This window comes from Sinocyclocheilus grahami, unplaced genomic scaffold (genome assembly GCF_001515645.1).
Source record: "Sinocyclocheilus grahami isolate Dianchi unplaced genomic scaffold, SAMN03320097.WGS_v1.1 scaffold520.1, whole genome shotgun sequence".
Taxonomy (NCBI): Eukaryota; Metazoa; Chordata; class Actinopteri; order Cypriniformes; family Cyprinidae; genus Sinocyclocheilus; species Sinocyclocheilus grahami.
This window is the reverse complement of record NW_015505699.1, coordinates 60,244-78,083: the sequence shown is the minus strand read 5'-3', so window position 1 is coordinate 78,083 and position 17,840 is coordinate 60,244. Positions and strand designations below refer to the sequence as shown.

Here is a 17,840-nt window from a genome sequence, read left to right as displayed (position 1 = left end):
AGCATGACCTTCTACACCTTTGCCTTACTTTCACATTTCTCATATTATGACGTTTTCTGTATATTAATAAATGTAAGCACAATATTTTAATGTTAGTTAGATGACATCTCTGCGCGATTACCTTCTTTATTGTTATAATGACATTGTATCAAAATTCCAGTCATCTCTAGGCCTCAGTCACTAGTAGAGGTGTACAGTAAACTCATCACATCCTCTCATCTTTCACCCTTTGTTTGAAGGTTAGTAACATATTTTTGATTGTTATCCAACTTATTTTTCATTGCGGAAGTAAGTTATTTCCTGTGAATCTTTAGCCGCTAATGATAAGTAACCAGAAGAATAACAAAGTGCAGTAAACGGTAAAAGTATTTACGCAACAGACCAGTGTATTTATAATTATTATGATAAATTAAAAATAATAAGAAATAGCCTACCAGCTTGTAAAATCAAGCAGCATAATGGACAGTTTTTGCCGCTAAAATAACTGGAAGTTGATGACACCGGAAGCCTCGCACATTCAAGTTAAAAATGACCTTATGATTTAAAAAATAAAGTGGAAGTAATGTATCATATTACTACAGGGCGCTCAGGAATGCTTACTTCTGATTGGTCAGTTGTGCCATTCGGCGGCCTGAAATGTCCTAATATATAATAATGAAACCGACGCTACCTTCAGGACTCATCACTCCGTTTCACACAAACGCAGCTGGCGTCATCTTGCGAAGTGAACTGTAGTGAAATGGACCTTAGAGGATGTAAGTATTAATATCACGGTCATATTGTAGCTGTGTTCGTCTTGTTTCTAGGCTGATTGTTGTGTAATGGATCATATTTTTTTCTATCATAAGCATCAAAATATATGTACAATTAAGATTATAAAAGTACACACACACACACACACATATATATATATGAATATATAGTGTTATTATTTTTCTGCTACTTTACCCCAGTTTTGGAAACAAAAGCAGCAACCCAACCCCCCTTTTGCAGCAGTCAAAACTGCTGTTGATCTTTACATCTTGTCCTCCCACTCCAATAAGTCCTCTGCCGCCTGGAGCAACTGCGGCTTTTTTAGCTCCACCCCCTCGTTACCCCCTCCTTATCTCACAGGGCCTGGGGCTTTGACATCCTGTTCTCTCTCACAATCTACAGACTCAAAGGGCACATCAAATCAGCTACCATTTGTCACGTGGAAGACAGAACAAAGAAAATCCTCATTTTTCTTTCTTCAGCACCAAAATCATATTTAAAAAGGAGAGGGGTAAGAGAAAAATTAGTCTTTCCGTATGATTGGGTTTTGGAATGGAAGGAGCTGGAGGCAAGAGAATAAGCTCTGAACTAACTTTTACAAATTAAGTTATTACAAAAAGACTCTGGAAAATCTAATTACCAAAAGAAGTGTAGACAAAACGCAACATCCATCAAAAAATGTTGCGAGTTGTTTCAGGTGAGAAGGTGAGATGCTTGACGTAGCAAGTCACGTCCAGCAGATGGCGCTGTGGTCTGATGAGGAACACGGGCATCATCTGAATACAACTTCCAAAAGAGAATATGCTGATTTATTTATACATTTATGAATCTTGCACAGGTATTACAGCTGACTCTCTTGGCAAAACAGTTGCTCATGCCTTCGAATGTGTAATAGGCTAATTCATCCTACTAGAAATACATATAGCCTACATAAAAATAAGCGGCTACATAATTTAAATACTATCATTTAAATTTTAACACTATAATTTAAATACTATTAGTGGTTATGAATTAACAATGTTAATATTCATGTTAATAAAGTCCCACGGACCACTGGGACGAAATGAGTTCGTGTGAATTGTGAGAGTTTTCGATTTAGCTTTAGCTGCTATATTGATTACCAGGAAGCTTTTGTTTTTCTGTCTTCAGGCTGTTTTATTTGACTCGCTTGAATATAAGCTCAACTGTAAGACCAGGGATAGGAAGTGTTACTCGGATATATAGTTTTGTTGGCATGATGCACATCATTGGGATAACCATTACTCCCCTCATCTCTCTGTAAATTAAGGAAATGAAGTGCAGGCGCTCGAGGCAACATTCTAAGCTATTTAAATCTTTAAATTTACATCTTCCTCCAGCGTCAAGTAATTGAACTAACTCCGGGCTTGTTCCTTTAATTGAACAAAAATATCTTGTCTTCCTGCTGCTCGTCTGATGTGGGAAACTAATTTCAGCCAAAGGCGAGAAAAATTCGGTTGTTAAGTCCAAATAGTTTGCAACACATTCCTGTATACAAACAGATTTGCTTTGCAGTGTTTTCACTCGAGAATGTGGGCTATTATGTAGAAGGTGATAACATTAGCTCGCTGCCAAAAGATTACTGAAGGTAATTGGAAAATACATTTTAAAATTCTAATTTGTGACAAGAAAATGACAGGGTTCTCTCTTTCCCCTTTGCATAACTAAAAATGGAACTGAAATGTAGGCTATTGCTATGCTGTATAGGCCTAATTATTTATTTATGGAAATCTTAATTCATAATTTGTTCTCCGTTCCTAGTTTGAATTCCCAACAAACTACAACTGCGCTTTAAAAGCGTTTTAAGGACAGGTCATAAGATGTGTTTTTGTAACGTTTCATTTAAATGTACAAATCGCGTCAAGCGTCGTTTACGTTTGGTATATTTATTTTCGCCATTAACATTCGTTGTATTGATGTCTAAATGTGCTGTTTGAGAGCATCTCACCCTTTAAATATTTGCAGAAGGTTACTAAAACATTCGATTTTAGTTACATTATTTTTCAGCTGGCGTTTGCGTGCTACGTTACCTAAGAGAACGTTCTGGAAATGTTGTAAAAACGCTTTTTATTAGCTGCGTTTAGTTTGGTCACTGGTTGCTTGGCTGCCCGCCAGATGTCAAGGCACAGAGCATTTGAAGGAGAATGGGAACAATATTACAGTGGTCTAAAACTGTCAAGTATGCTTTTTGTAAAAGTGTTTTCAGCACAACACAATGAGCCTGTCTTCCACCTGAAAGCTGTGTGCCATCAAGACAGACATCTCTATCTAGCCGCGCGCAAAAACTTGACATGGCGCGTTTGGCTCGAGGCGGTTGTGTGGGCGCCTTTTGCAGAGGCACAATGCATATCGATATATGTCATTTAGTTTTCATGGCCAGCAGAACATTAGTAGAAAGCTGAGAGAAACATATTAAACCAAATTAAGAAGATACTTTATTTTGAGCCTGTAAGAAATGTCTGGAAAAGAAACATAAATCAAAAAGACTGGGGGGGGAAAAGAACAGAATTCTTACATCATAATACAGTGTAGGCCTATGTAATGCCGTTTAAAACAAAAGATTGTTTCTCTTTTGCTCGCTGAAGGCTAATCAAAGACATGCACACACGTAACCTAAACCGTTATCCCCGCGCATGCACATATCTTTGTTCAGTAGATGCATAAATGACGATCAATGCGATTAAAACACATATATACGCATACTTCCAAATGTGAATAGCAAGATCAAATGTTGTTCTTGTAACTCGCCCCGGCTCAGGCAGGGTTGAGCTAATTGTAGCCTAATCCTGCCCCGGGGCGTTTGGAGAGCCTTGAGCAAGAATTCTTGTTCAGCTGTCCTCTGTTATTCGGGCTGGAACGCTGTGCCTTCAACGCACTCTCACGCTTCAACAAAAAAGGAGCAAGAAAGCAAAAACGCGAGGCTAAGACACGCCACGATCGATCTCATGTTTTAAAGAGGGCTGAAGATACATTTACAGCTATGTCTTCCAAGGTAAGGACGCAGCCTCGACTGACTCCTCTGTGTAGCTTTTGTGGAAAGTGTCTATAGCAGTCTATGGTCTGTGTTTTAAGCGAGCTTTTAAAGCCACAGCGACCTATATAGCGCCGCGTTTGCTCCGGCGTTAGATTTCGCTGGATTCGGAAGGGAATTGTCGCCGGATTCTGTACGAAGAGCTCTTGGAGTGCCGAGAAAATATTACGAGAAAGTTCTTTCTAAAGGACGAGCAACCTTCACAAGAGACAGTCTGCTAGAATCCTCCTCAGATTGCGTCGGACATCCTAAAATGTTTGAAACGGTACGGTGGATTCTGTCCAATTCTCGAATGTTTCTCAAGTGCATCGTTGCGTTCGTTCTCAGTGTGTCGTGCTTTTGCAGGTTTAGATCAGGGAGGGCTGATTTGAGTAGGCTATACAATGAGAGGTCAGCGCACTACTGCGTACAGGAAGTGCGGTACAGAGAGTAGTAGGGCTATTTTACGCACTCCGGGGACCTGGCGCAGTTTTTGACATCACAAACTATTATTTCTGACTTTGATGATATCTCATTTTTCACTCACACTCTTAACGTTTGCTTCCGACCTAGTGTGTGTAGGCTATATATGAAGAGTTCAGATGCAAAAGCCTCTTAAAGTGCCGTTTGACATTTTTATCAGGCTCCTATATTTATGTTCAGTTATTTCACTTTAATTGCACAGGAAAGGACATGCCATTAGAGTAAAATGACTAAACCTAAACACAGGAGCTTGATAAAAATGCTCATTTTAGATGACAATTTCAGATTCTGTCAGACTGATTCTAAGTTCTGATTCTTTTTGTGTGATTCATTAAAAGAACCGGCTCATAAGAGTCAATTGTTCGTTGTGGGGATTATGCTGGTATAGTTGAATGTTTGCTTTTCGGATTTTACAAGAAATGTTTTTTTATTCTTATTTATTTATTTTATTGCATAACAAGAACAATAACAACATACATATACAGAGGATCACGATGTATTCAACTATTATCTATTACATTCATAATAGCATCAAAGGAAACACCAGAAAGAGAACATAAAAGAGAGAGAGAGAAAAATATATATATATATACAGGGGGGAAAAAAAGTTCTATACATCCGTTTTGCTTTTTTATTTCTTGCATCTTTTAGGGCCTCAATATAATGCTTAAGTTCAACTTTAAATAATATAATGTTAGGTTTATTATTATTCAATTTCTGTTTGTGTATATGGTATCTTCCATATATAATTATTAAGTTAATCACCAAATTTTGCTCCAAAATCTTATTTTTATGTAACAAAAATATATCTTTACCAGATAGTCGAATCTTTGATTTTGTGAATTTGAATATTAGATAATCAATGTCAATCCAAAATGATTGGGTAAATACACATTCAAAAAATAAATGTTTTATGGATTCAAATTTTTAGTTTTATTTTTACAAGAAATGTAGGCTATGATTCATTGATTAATTTCATCAAATGCAATTCAGACGAATTAACACGCACAACATTTGTTTTTTTAGCCGTGGCTTTGTAGATTCACTGACTGATTTTTTAATATTGTGAAAAGTGGGGCAGTTCTACCCAGACCAGAAATCCTGTGTGTGTGTGTGTATACTCCTCATAATATTTCAGTTGTTTGTCTTTTATAAAAAATAACATTTTAAAACTTTACTATAGTAGCCTACTATAGCTGACCAATTTCATTTTTGAGATTTAATTTGAAATCTAAGGCTAAACACAAGATACATCATCCTATACAGGACTATGCTAGTCTCTGATGTACACCATGGGCACACATTGCTCCAGGCATAGTGCCTCTGGAAATGGGACTTTAGCCATCTGTTTAGGCAGAATTATTCGTTACTCCAAACAAAGGTCGATTCATGCCACAGTAGCAGTCAAGCATCATGGTCCGTATGGTTTTAATGTAGGGCTGTAATTACTCAGGAGAGGACAATGACTTCAGATATCTTAATGTTGCATGATTTAGAACCTTTTGCACTAACTGAAACTTTGTTATGATGCAGCATCATTTAGATTTTTATATTTGACCTTGTGGGAGTTCAAGTCTTATTTACCCTCAGTTTTGGCTTCAACTCAAAATGTTGATTCATTTGCTCTCAGAAACTTTTAAAGAACTGAGAAGCTGTTGGTGAAGAGGTGTTTTGCGTCTCACAATATCTTTAATTAGGAGTCTACACTTTTTCCCTCTCTTTCCCTGGAGGTAGACACCTACAGTACTAGGATCCATCCCTCTATCTCTCTTGCTCTCCTTCTCCCCCTCTCTCCCTTTCGTGCTCACTAATAAGCATCACTCCATTTCTCCCCTCCGGTTCTATGAAAAAAGGAGGAAAAAAAACGGCAGGCAAATTTTCTTAATTAGACTTGTGGTGCTAATTCTTAAGGTAAAAACGCAATTTAAGGGAAGATGTAGAAGTGATCTCCCGCGTGCTTGCAGGCCAGAATCGCACCTTAGATCTCGGAGATTGAAGGGGAGAGGGGAACCAGGAGCTGTTTATTTGATACTGTGCTGTTTGTGCAGGAGGGAAGGAGCATGTCTCGGCTGTCTTTGACCCGATCCCCAGTGTCTCCTCTGGCCACTCAGGGAATCCCACTACCGGCTCAGCTGACTAAATCGAACGCTCCAGTCCACATTGACGTAGGCGGGCACATGTACACCAGCAGTCTGGCCACCCTCACCAAATACCCAGACTCCAGGTAAGACCTGTTGTGATTTGATGCTAACCATTTTTGGAGGGTTACTGGGACTGATGTCGACTTAAACTATGTGTCATTGTCATGTTGAGCTGTCGTGAGAAGTTATGTTGTAGTTCTGTGGTCCAACTTCATTTTTGCCTTTGTAACAACCTAAATTTCCTCAATTTAGCAATGCATTTATTTATAGATCGAGTGATAGATTAAAATGCTCTACTTTTAAATGACTTAAAAGCCACTTGCAGAGTCATGCAATTCCTACCTGCTGCATCCATCCCAACCGTAATCTACGGAGGTTTGCGGATAAAGTGAGGTAAAGGGACACCACCTGTTAGAGATGTTTGTGTGTGTGTGCAAGACGGGAAAAGAGTGTGAGAGCTTTGCCACATCTGTTCAGGTTAACAGAGAGCGTGGCTCGCTCTGATTTATTAATGGATATGGAGCGAGAGAGCAATGGGAAGGAGGGAGGAGTGGAAAATGGGGGGAGGGAGAAAAGCAGGCAGCATTTTAATTGCTTTTTGGAGAAAAAAAAAAGAGAGACTGAGATGAAAAACTAAGATTGCCTAAAGCTATATGGTGAAATTCTAACTGGGGGAACGGCAAGACCATATGAGAAAAGGACCACCCGAGGCACAAAAGGGGGAATTGGTTTTCTTATTAAGTGTTTTGCATCGGTTTCCAGAATGAGGGAGAGAAAGAAAGAACGGAAGAATGAAATAGGATGAGAGAATGAAATAAGAACATTTTGCAAAGATAAAATCAATTCATCCGAAGAACAGAAATAGTGTACGACATAATTCCATACGCTTGACCCCATTCCAGCAGTTAAATCAGGTTAAATAATCAACTTGTACATTTGCCGTTCAACTTATTCCAAATGTAAAATGTGAAGTGAAAACAGTTTTTTAGGGAATATCTTTTATATTATTACATGATAAGAGCTATATGGTGAAATTCTAACTGGGGGAACGGCAAGACCATATGAGAAAAGGACCACCCGAGGCACAAAAGGGGGAATTGGTTTTCTTATTAAGTGTTTTGCATCGGTTTCCAGAATGAGGGAGAGAAAGAAAGAACGGAAGAATGAAATAGGATGAGAGAATGAAATAAGAACATTTTGCAAAGATAAAATCAATTCATCCGAAGAACAGAAATAGTGTACGACATAATTCCATACGCTTGACCCCATTCCAGCAGTTAAATCAGGTTAAATAATCAACTTGTACATTTGCCGTTCAACTTATTCCAAATGTGAAGTGAAAACAGTTTTTTAGGGAATATCTTTTATATTATTACATGATAAGAGCAAAACCATTCTTAATGTAGTGTAGTGCTTGCATAAAACTTTAAAACAAAATACTTCTTTAAATTGAAAATCATTGATTTACATTTTTTCCCTCCAGAATCAGTCGCCTGTTCAACGGCACAGAACCGATTGTTTTGGACAGTCTGAAGCAGCATTATTTTATCGACAGAGATGGAGAGATATTCCGCTATATCCTGAGCTACCTGAGAACCAGCAAACTGCTTCTTCCTGACGACTTCAAGGTAACGTTCACACACCCAGTGTCTCTTCAGCAGGTCAAAACTTTGATTTAGTTCCTCTTTTAGCATCACGTCGATAGCCTTGAGCTGAAACACGCTGAAAGGACCCAGACAGAACTGCACGGCAGTTTTATTCGATTTTCATGTGTTTGGAATTATCTTAAGCTTTATGTCTCAGATATTCCTGGATGCTTGTTGAATACTACGGTTATCAATTTCCAAGGTTTGTCATGTGCCTTTCCACCATTTTGAATAGATTTATGTATTCATTTTTTGGGACATTGTATGCAAAGTTTCTGCAGTCTTCACTAAAACTGCCTCAGATCATCTTGAGATGAAGCTTCGCAAACCTAACCAATTGGATTTTTGTTGTATGACATTTTTCCTTAACCTTTTTTGCTGGCAAAGATGGCAGGCAGGAAGTGAGACATCTTGGCATATTGATAAAAAACTTTCCACATTGGCGAAGTACATTTATAGCTAAATAAAATAAATAGCAATATAAAGTTATCGCAAAATTAAATAAAAATAGAATAGAAAAAAGTCTAAGGAAATTCAGACTCAAAATAGTGCGAAGTACAATTTCTGATTTCAAATATACTTTCTTGGTCTCTTGGTCTTGGTCATTTCTTTGCATATCGGTAGAAAACTTTCCAACTTGGCCTGCGAATGCCAAGCATATTTATAGCAAAACAAAATAAAGTAACATAAAAATAAAAACTAAATTCTAAGGTTTACATTCGCGAACATTTATAGCAAAATAAGATAAAAAATTTAATAAAAAACTGAATAAAAAGAACCCTAAAGTCTAAGGTGAACTTTAAAGTTTGACTCAAAATAGTGTGAAATTCAAATTCTGTTTTAAAAAACGTTCTAACTTGGCATGAGAATGCCAAGCACATTTACAGTAAAAAATAAATAAATAAATAAATAAAATAAACCCTTAAGTCTAACGTTTAAATTCACAAGCATTTATAGCAAAATGAAATAAAATAATAAATAATAAAATAAAAAACAGAATAAGAAAGAACCCTAAAGTCTAAGGTGAAGTTTAAAGTTGGATTCAAAATAGTGTGAAATGCAATTTCTGACTTCAAGCACACATAGCTATGAGTCTTTTCTTCAATGCCGGCAGATCAATTGGTGAAGTATTATGCCCGTCTCAGTCAAAAATCAGATGGGTAAAGGTATTTGTGTCAATGGGATTAATTAGAGTGAGACTAGTCATTTGCGCCTCAGGCTCGTGGCTAGCTTTCCTCCACTGCGCGAGACCGTTTGATAACAGAACATAAAATATGTAACTGCACAGAGGCACATCATTACATCCCATTATACTTAACATTTCACACTTTTCGCCTTTCAAAACTCACCATGCCTTGACCTGCGAGAGCGGGAAAACTCGACTACTATATGGTCGCTGTTCAGCCACGGTTGGGTTTAAGGCCTATAGACCTTTCTTTTTCATCCAGAACCTAAAGAACCACTGAATCGTTTCAGATGAAGCTGTACATAAGCAAATGATGCCTGTTGTCAGATGGAGCAGCCCCTCCTGTGAGAGGTGATGGGATACGTTTGGTCTCCTCCCAGATGTCTGTTACGTCTGTGAATTCATTAGACTCCGCTTATTGGCTTAATTGACAACATTTTGTTCTTCTAAAAGAGTTTGCACTTGAAAACCGTGCAGCGCATCCAGCTTCATTTGTCCATATGGATATGGCCTAAAGACTAAATTCGCTCTTCTGTGGGCCTTTGCTTTTACATTCTCTTTCTCCAAAAGTGAGTCACAGAAGGAGCCCTGTTAAAACATACCCAGCCTTCGCTGCAGACCTGGGAAAGAAGCGCAGCTTGTTTTTCTTTGAATTAGCAAGAGCCCGAAGGCCTAAAGTCTCTGTATCCATGTTGTCAGCACCAGTATGGGCTAAAGCAAGGAACATAGGGAATAAAGAGGGAGAGAAAGAAGAGAGGATGAGGGAGGGGTGTGGGTAAGAAAACAACTCCTTTTCTTGTGGTAATTGTAAAAGAGCGTTGTGTCTGAGATGGTCGGTGCTATTGTTCTCCGTGGCGTAGCCTGCAGTGGAATGAGTAGTCTTACAGGGTGGGGATGAAGAGCCAGCAGGGTCGAGATCACAGCGCTCTCTCACGGCCTCCAGGCGCAGAACCCAAGAATGCTGTCAGAGTTTTGAGCAGAAATGGCTTTCAGGCCTCGTGTTTGGGGTCTGAGAGACCCCAAGGCCCTTTTAATATCTCGGAAAACATTAACATTGAAGTATCAGGTTAACGCTTCATGACTTTTCCTAATCCAATGAGAACTGGCAAAATTTGAACTTGATAACATTCATCAAACATCCTGCATGAAAAAATGTACCTCACTGTTTGGGGTCTCAAGACCCCAGGTATATTTCACGCAATTTGAAAGATTTTCAGAATTTTTCCCCCCCTTGAAAATGTTTGCTTTAATAATATCAAACCATATACAAATATTAATATTATATAAGAAGCTTTCATTTTATTGAGCTTTAAATAGGTCAAAGGAACTAATTAAAAGAGTTTATGTATTATTTGTATATATAATCTCATCATTATTATCCCCACCCTAAAGTTTTTTTAAATAATGTATTATATATTATTATTTTTTTTGTGTGTTTTGTCATATTTAATAGTTTTTTTAAAAATATGTTTTTATTCATTTTTAGTTTTAGTTATTTTAGTACCTCAAGATAAACTAAACAAAAATGAGAAACATTACCTTGGCAACTAACTGTAATTGTTTATATTTTATTTTGTTTCATTTAACACTTATTTTGTTTCAAGTAACAGAAATGTTTTTTTATGGTTTTAGTTTCACTTTATTTAATAATATAGTTAGATTGAATTCATGTAAAGTGGGACATTTTTTGGCATTGATATGACTGGGAAAAATGTTCAGGTTAACCCGAATTAACCCTATATATAGCCTATAATTTGAATTATTATTTTAAAATGTAAAAACAGAGCAAGTATCAACAGAACATGAGGGTTTCATACTTAGATTATTTTCTTGTGAAGATAAGAAAAGCTTGAATTGCTAAATAAAATCTGTTCATGCAGTATTACACAAGTGGTAACACCACTAACTTTGGTTTATCATTAATTTTCCTCGATATATGCCTATACCACCATGTTTACATGGAAAAATGGAAATATTTTCATTTTTGCAGTGTTTGTAATGGCAGGACTGAGGCATGTTGCCATCTGGCTTAGTGAATGAAAGGCTAGTGTAAGTGGGGTAAATGTGCTGGAGGGTAAAGGACGCCTCAGGCAGAGGCAGCAATCTGTGCTGTCCGACCAGAGAGTCTGTGAGTGAGGGGAGAGCCGGGGGGCTCTTAACCCCCCCCACCCCACCCCTCGCCCTGTCCTGGCTAAAGACGGGTCAGATGGGCACAATTGCTCCATGTGTTGGTCTGGGTTCATGCTCAATGCTAAACAACATGTGCTTTGAAACATGCAATATTCAGTCATCATGTGGTATTGAATTTCTTCTGTAATTTTCTGATATTATAAGTCCATCATGTCTTTCCTAGTGGAGAATTTAAATCTAAAAATATCTTTATAGTGATGGAAAATAACTAGTCAATTATTTGTTTGTTTCTATTCTTTCTCTTGGTGGTTTGCTCGCTCGGTCATTCCTTTGGTTAATGGGATGTTTGTGCATTTGTTTCTTTATTTGTAAGGCCATTCGTTTGCTCACTTGATGGTTTGTTTGCTTGCTCATTCGTTCACTCACTTGGTGGTTTTTGCTCACTTGTTCGCTCACTTGGTGGTTTGTTTGCTCATTTGTTCACTTTGTGGATGGTTTGTTTGCTCATTCGTTCTCTCACTTTGTGGTTTGTTCGTTTGCTCATCCATTCACTCACTTAGTGGTTTGTTTGTTCATTCGTTCACTATCTTGGTGGTTTGTTTGCTTGCTCATTTGTTCTCTCACTTGGTGGTGTTTGCTCATTTGTTTGCTAACTTGGTGGTTTGTTTATGTCCTTGGGACATTTGCTCAGTGGGTTGTTTTTCAGTCATTTGTTTGTTTGTTTGAGCATTTTTGGTCTGCTTTTTCATTCATTCACTCAATAGCTGGTAAATTTTCCGTTTGTTCAGTCATTACTTTGTACATTTGTGTTTTCTTATTTGTTCATCCATTTGTTTGTTCATTTGCTCAGCGAGTTGTTGTATTGTTAGCTCATTCATGTGTTTGTACTTTTTTTTTTTTGTCCGCTCCTTCAATCATTTGCTGGATGGATTATTTGTTTGTAGGGATGCACCGATATGAAAATTTTGGCCAATACCGATAACCGATTATTCTTTATTTTTGAAAGCCGATAACCGATATGTTGGCCGATAAATCTATATCCAAATTGTTATATACTTTTTGAGAGCCTGATTACAAAAAAGGTCTCATCATTAAAAGCCACATCCCAAACACTTCAACATAAGCAGCCTAGTTTGAACGGTGTACGTTTTAAAAATATTTTTACTCTCCCATTACCAAATTTAGTCATAAAAAAGCCTTACAAATAAATAAAATTATGCATAAATAATGCAAACAAGTCACTGGACATCATTACACATGTAAAGAATCAAAATGAATGCGCCACAGATCAATAAAACGGAATAGCCTCTGCACGGACAATAATTAAATGATTTTAATTACTAAACCATATTGTTGATGAAAATAATAAGAGAAAAATACAAGTGGTTGTTGTTATTAATAATATATCAATGATTTTGAAAAAGTAACAAATTAATACCACTGTTTTAAATAGCAGCCATTGAGCTGCAGCTCAAGCTGAAGCTGAAGAGCTGAATGAACACGGTAAACTGAAGCGTTTTGCTGGCAGCTTATTTAACTCAAGGAAATGCATCCTGAGATTAATATTAATACAACATAAACATAATATTACAACTTATATATGAAATGACAAATGACGCAGTTATTGCATGCTATAGTCAGAATGTGTGATCCTGTTGTGGATGCGCTCTTCCCATAACAACGCGCTGAAACACGGCAACTAAACCCAAAGAATTCACAACGTTTTATTATAATAATGTTCTCATTAGAATGTTATATACACGACATTCCCAATCATAGTTATTAATGTTGTGCACTGCTGTTTGAGCTGCGTGCGCTGAGCTAAAGACGATCACCGGTAAACTGAAGCTCTTTTAACTTAACCAAACGCATTCTATATGAGATAAATCAGATATACATCAAATAAACACAATATTACAATGTACAATTGCACAAAAGGCTGCAAACGAACAGCGCGCATCTGAAGTGTCTCTGAAGGAAATAATGCATTATTTATCGGCTTTAAGATATCGGCCAAATTTTCTTATCAGGCCGATACCGATAACAGAAAAAATGAGCCGATATGGGCCGATACCGATATGGTGGCCGATATATCGTGCATCCCTATTTGTTTGTTTGTTTCTTTCCGTGCATACATTCACTTCCATGTGTTGTTCCTGCAGGAGTTCCAGCTGCTGTATGAGGAAGCTCGGTATTACCAGCTGACGCCCATGGTGAAAGAGCTGGAGCGCTGGAAACAGGACCGGGAGCAGCGGCGGGCGGCTCAGCCCTGCGAGTGCCTGGTGGTGCGGGTGACCCCTGACCTGGGCGAGAGGATTGCCATCAGTGGGGACAAGGCCCTCATAGAGGAAATTTTCCCAGAGACAGGGGACGTCATGTGCAATTCAGTCAACGCCGGCTGGAACCAGGATCCAACCCACGTTATTCGCTTTCCACTGAATGGCTACTGCAGGCTCAACTCTGTGCAGGTACAGCATTATCATTGAGTAATACTAAAACAGTATTTGATGGTCATCACTGAGTTCAAAAGTTGGGGGTCAGTTAGGGCTGCACAATGAATCGAATTTCTAATCGCAATTAAAATTACGGATGCCACAATTACGTAATCGTTCAAAGCAGCAATTAATCGTTCAAAGTTCACATGTTATTCTGCGTGCTTAAGATGCTTTTTTTTTTCTTTCGACATGTTATCTTAAGGGTTTTTCCATTGTTTTAATTTTATTTTTAGTATAACATTATAATACCATGCATGTTTTTACCTTTTTATTTAAAGAGAACCCAATCTGATGTATAGTTGACATTTGAGGCTTAATACTATAGAAAAGCAATAAAAGTTTTTCAGTTAGTGTTTTCAGCTTGTTTATTTTCATATAAAAATATGCCATGCAGTTGCTTCAAACAAAGGTGTAAACATCATTCATTTAATCGCAAATTAATAATCGCAATTACAATGTCAAAGGAATAATCGGCAATTATGATTTTTGTCATAATCGTGCAGCCCTAGGGTCAGTAAGATTTTTAAAAATGTTTTTGAAAGAAGTCTCACCATGGCTGCATTTATTTGATCAAAAATACTCTAAAACACAGTCAAATATTATTACAATTTAAAATAACTGTTTTCTAGTTGATTATATTCTAAAATGTAATTTACTCCTGTGATGGCAAAGCCTAATTACTCCAGTCTTCAGTGTCACATGATGCTTCAGAAATCATTCTAATATGCTGTGCTCACCAAGGCTGCAATGCATTTATTTGTAATATATTGTGAAATATTAATACTATTTAAAGTAACTGTTTGATATTTTAATGTTTATAAATGCAGTTTACTCCTGTGATGGCAAAGCCTAATTACTCCAGTCTTCAGTGTCACATGATGCTTCAGAAATCATTCTAATATGCTGAATTGTTGCTCAAAAAACATTTCTTATCATATTTTGTAACAATGTCTTTACGGCCACTCATGATGAAGGTAATGTATCCTTGCTAAATATGAGTTCTTTCAAATAACCAAAAAAACGTAATGACCCAACTTTTAAACGGCAATGTATTCTTATACAAAAAATGTGATTAATGTAACAATAAAAAAAAAATAACTGAAAATATTTTTTCACTACAACGCACAAGTTGGAAATGCTGGTTTGAACCTGGAGTGCAACATGACAATCCCCAAAAATTGTCCAAAAAATAAAATGAACAATTACATTTAAATAATCAAATGACATATTTGGAAATTAAATAATACTGTCAATCACTTCTTTTGCCATATTAATGGGCCTATTATAAAGCATTTGCTGAACTTGAAAGTTTTTGTACTTTGGTTGCTTGCTGGGTTATTGAGCGTGCTGTGCTGATGTGTCTCAGAGGCAGCTTGCCTGCTGCCTGCCAACCAGAAGAGATGTGTGAAGGTGCAAGATGTAGTAGGCAGGTGTGGCTCCACAGCTGCAGAGGTGCAGTTATGCCCCATGTCACCTTCTCACATACGCCACGATTTGGCTGTTTGAAAGGTGCTAAAACAGACACACATCCCGGCGTACACACAGACACAGACACATCCACATACATACGTTTTAGAATGTCCGGAACCTTGAATCCTGGAGGCGATGCTAATGTGGGGAATATGTAGTCATGAACCCGAGAGGAGAAGAGAGGGAAATTATATGCATCATTTATTTTTAACTCGTCCTTAAGACAAATCTCTCCATTTGAAAAAGTGCTCCAACATTTCTGCGCCTAAAGCGTTTTAAACACACATGCTACATTTTTAATACTGTACTTTGGTTTCTTTGAACAACCTAAACTGGTTTACGCTACTTTTTTTACACACGCCTAATTGACTTACTGTATAACTAATTAGTGTGTCTGATAACACTTATTTTTTTGCAGACTTAACTGGCTGAATCATGCGGTGGATTTTTTTTTTGGTTAAGTGCGTCTTTGTCACATCTCGGGTGTTCACGAAAACCCACCTATGAAATATGAGAAGATAGATCAGAGAGGAATGACAGAAGACGAGAGATATGGAAAAAGACCGAGAGAGCCAGTTTGTTGCCAAGAAATTGTAGCCGTTTACTGTAAGAAAGTTAGTAAGTGATGCAACCATCAGCGCAGTGAGTGTAATGTCAAAATCATAAGCCTTCAGATATCGATGCCTGAATACTTGAGACACTCTATATATGTTCATTGCATATTTAGTAAGAGCTCTAGTTATGGTTGTAGTTTATTAAATGAATGGATTAAATACAAATTAAAGGTATATTTCATCCAGATTTTACTATGTGTAGGGCTGGGCAAAAAAAATAAAATTGATTTTTCAATTAATTGTTTTTTTAAATGACGTCGATTCGATATCGATTCTCAAAAGCCGCGAATCGATCTTTTCCAGTATTTATTTCAGCACACATTTAAAATAAGATCTGATTAACGTGAATCTTATCATTAGTCTTCTCCACTAACGTTAGATTTCACCCTTATTTACCTTGTGCGATGTTACAACGCAATGAATGAATGGCGGATGGCGCGGCGCACTGTTTTGTACACATACTAAAGCGCGGATGACGCTCGCGGTGTTTTCAGCTTCTGCCGTCTCACTATATGATGATATTAACACGAATGTCATCTCCAGCTGCTCTGAGAGTCACTTATTAGCATTTTACCGTTTCATTTGAGAAATCTACCGTCGTATCACATACACAGCAGCTGGAAGTTCTTCACGGCAATCCGTCAAAATAAAAGTTTAGTTTAACGTTAAGAAACTGTCAGAATATATTACTACTTAGCAGTCTTAAGAATCAATGCTACTACTGCTAATAAATATGAATATGTATTTTTAAAGGAATAATCACATCTGTTTTCTTTTTAATTTTAACAGTAAACCTCTGTTGTGCAGCACTTTGTTTGCCAAAAAATAAAAGGGTTTAATTTTCATTTGATTAGAATAAATTAAATTAATGTTTTATGCCTTCATCTGATTACCAGAAAAATTAAGAACATTTTATAGGGCCCTATTATTGTTTAAAAAAGGAATAAAAAAATAATAGATTTAAAATACAGGCATGTGGTTCTTAATTTCTTTTTATTATTTCACCATTTGTAAACTGATGTTTACTGTAAATTTTTTAGAAATATCAATAGCATTTTGTATTAAAACTATATTCACTGAACGTAATTAAAAAAATCGAGAATTGTATCGAATCGAGAGCTTGCAAATCGAAATCTAATCGAAACATCTGAATCAATACCCAGCCCTAATGTGGAATACAAAAAGAAGATGATACTGTCTTTGATCATACAATGAAAGTCAATGGACACTGAACTCATTAAATGATCAGCAAACACGGAGGCATTTTTCAAAATCATATTTTCTTCATGAGGGTGAGTAAATCATGATACAGATTTCATTTTTCGGTGGACTATCCCTTGAAGACAAATTGTCGAAATCCACTGGAAAAAGTTTGGAAATTGCACAAAAATAAGGAACTTCAAAGTCAAACGATTTGTGTATTAAAGGGGTCATATGATGCGATTTAAATTTTTCCTTTCTCTTTGGAGTGTTACAAGGTCTTGGTGCATAAAGATGATCTGTAAAGTTGCAAAGACTAAAGTCTCAAATCCAAAGAGATATTCTTTATAAAAGTTCAAAGTCAGCCACACCTACCTAAAACGGCTCGTTCTAACACGCCCCCACATATCTACGTCGCTATGTGGGAAGATTTGCATAACGCCGCCCAAATGTTCACGCAAAGAATGAAGGGGTAACTTTTATTCTCACTGTAGTATTTTTGATGTTGCAGCCATGTCGTGAAGACGCTGTGTGCTTCGTTGTGAAAGCGAAACTACTATGTTTGGTCTTCCAAAAGAGGACGATATCTGCTTCGTCATGCCTAGAGCTGATCTGTGCTGGTCGCTGAGGGAATACATCAACTTTCACCGTGGACAAAGCGGAGTCCAGCCCGGGGTCCGTCACATGTGGTTGC

General features: G+C 37.2%; 1 protein-coding gene across 4 annotated transcripts in view; it reads left to right on the top strand.

Annotated features, from left to right (window-relative positions):
- The first annotated feature begins 1,153 nt into the window (after window positions 1-1,153).
- Window positions 1,154-17,840, top strand: part of kctd15a (potassium channel tetramerization domain containing 15a) — a 19,914-nt gene continuing 3,227 nt past the window's right edge. The window contains exons 1-4 of one of the 4 annotated variants that reach the window (XM_016237608.1): window positions 1,154-1,264; window positions 6,313-6,488; window positions 7,889-8,033; window positions 13,530-13,835. In XM_016237608.1, coding sequence (XP_016093094.1) covers window positions 6,325-6,488; window positions 7,889-8,033; window positions 13,530-13,835 — 615 coding nt within the window. In that variant the 5' untranslated portion in view covers window positions 1,154-1,264; window positions 6,313-6,324. Of the gene's footprint in view, window positions 1,265-2,308; window positions 2,360-3,279; window positions 3,764-3,894; window positions 4,068-6,312; window positions 6,489-7,888; window positions 8,034-13,529; window positions 13,836-17,840 lie in introns of those variants that run through there. The other 3 variants (XM_016237607.1, XM_016237605.1, XM_016237606.1) reach the window with 3 other exon arrangements.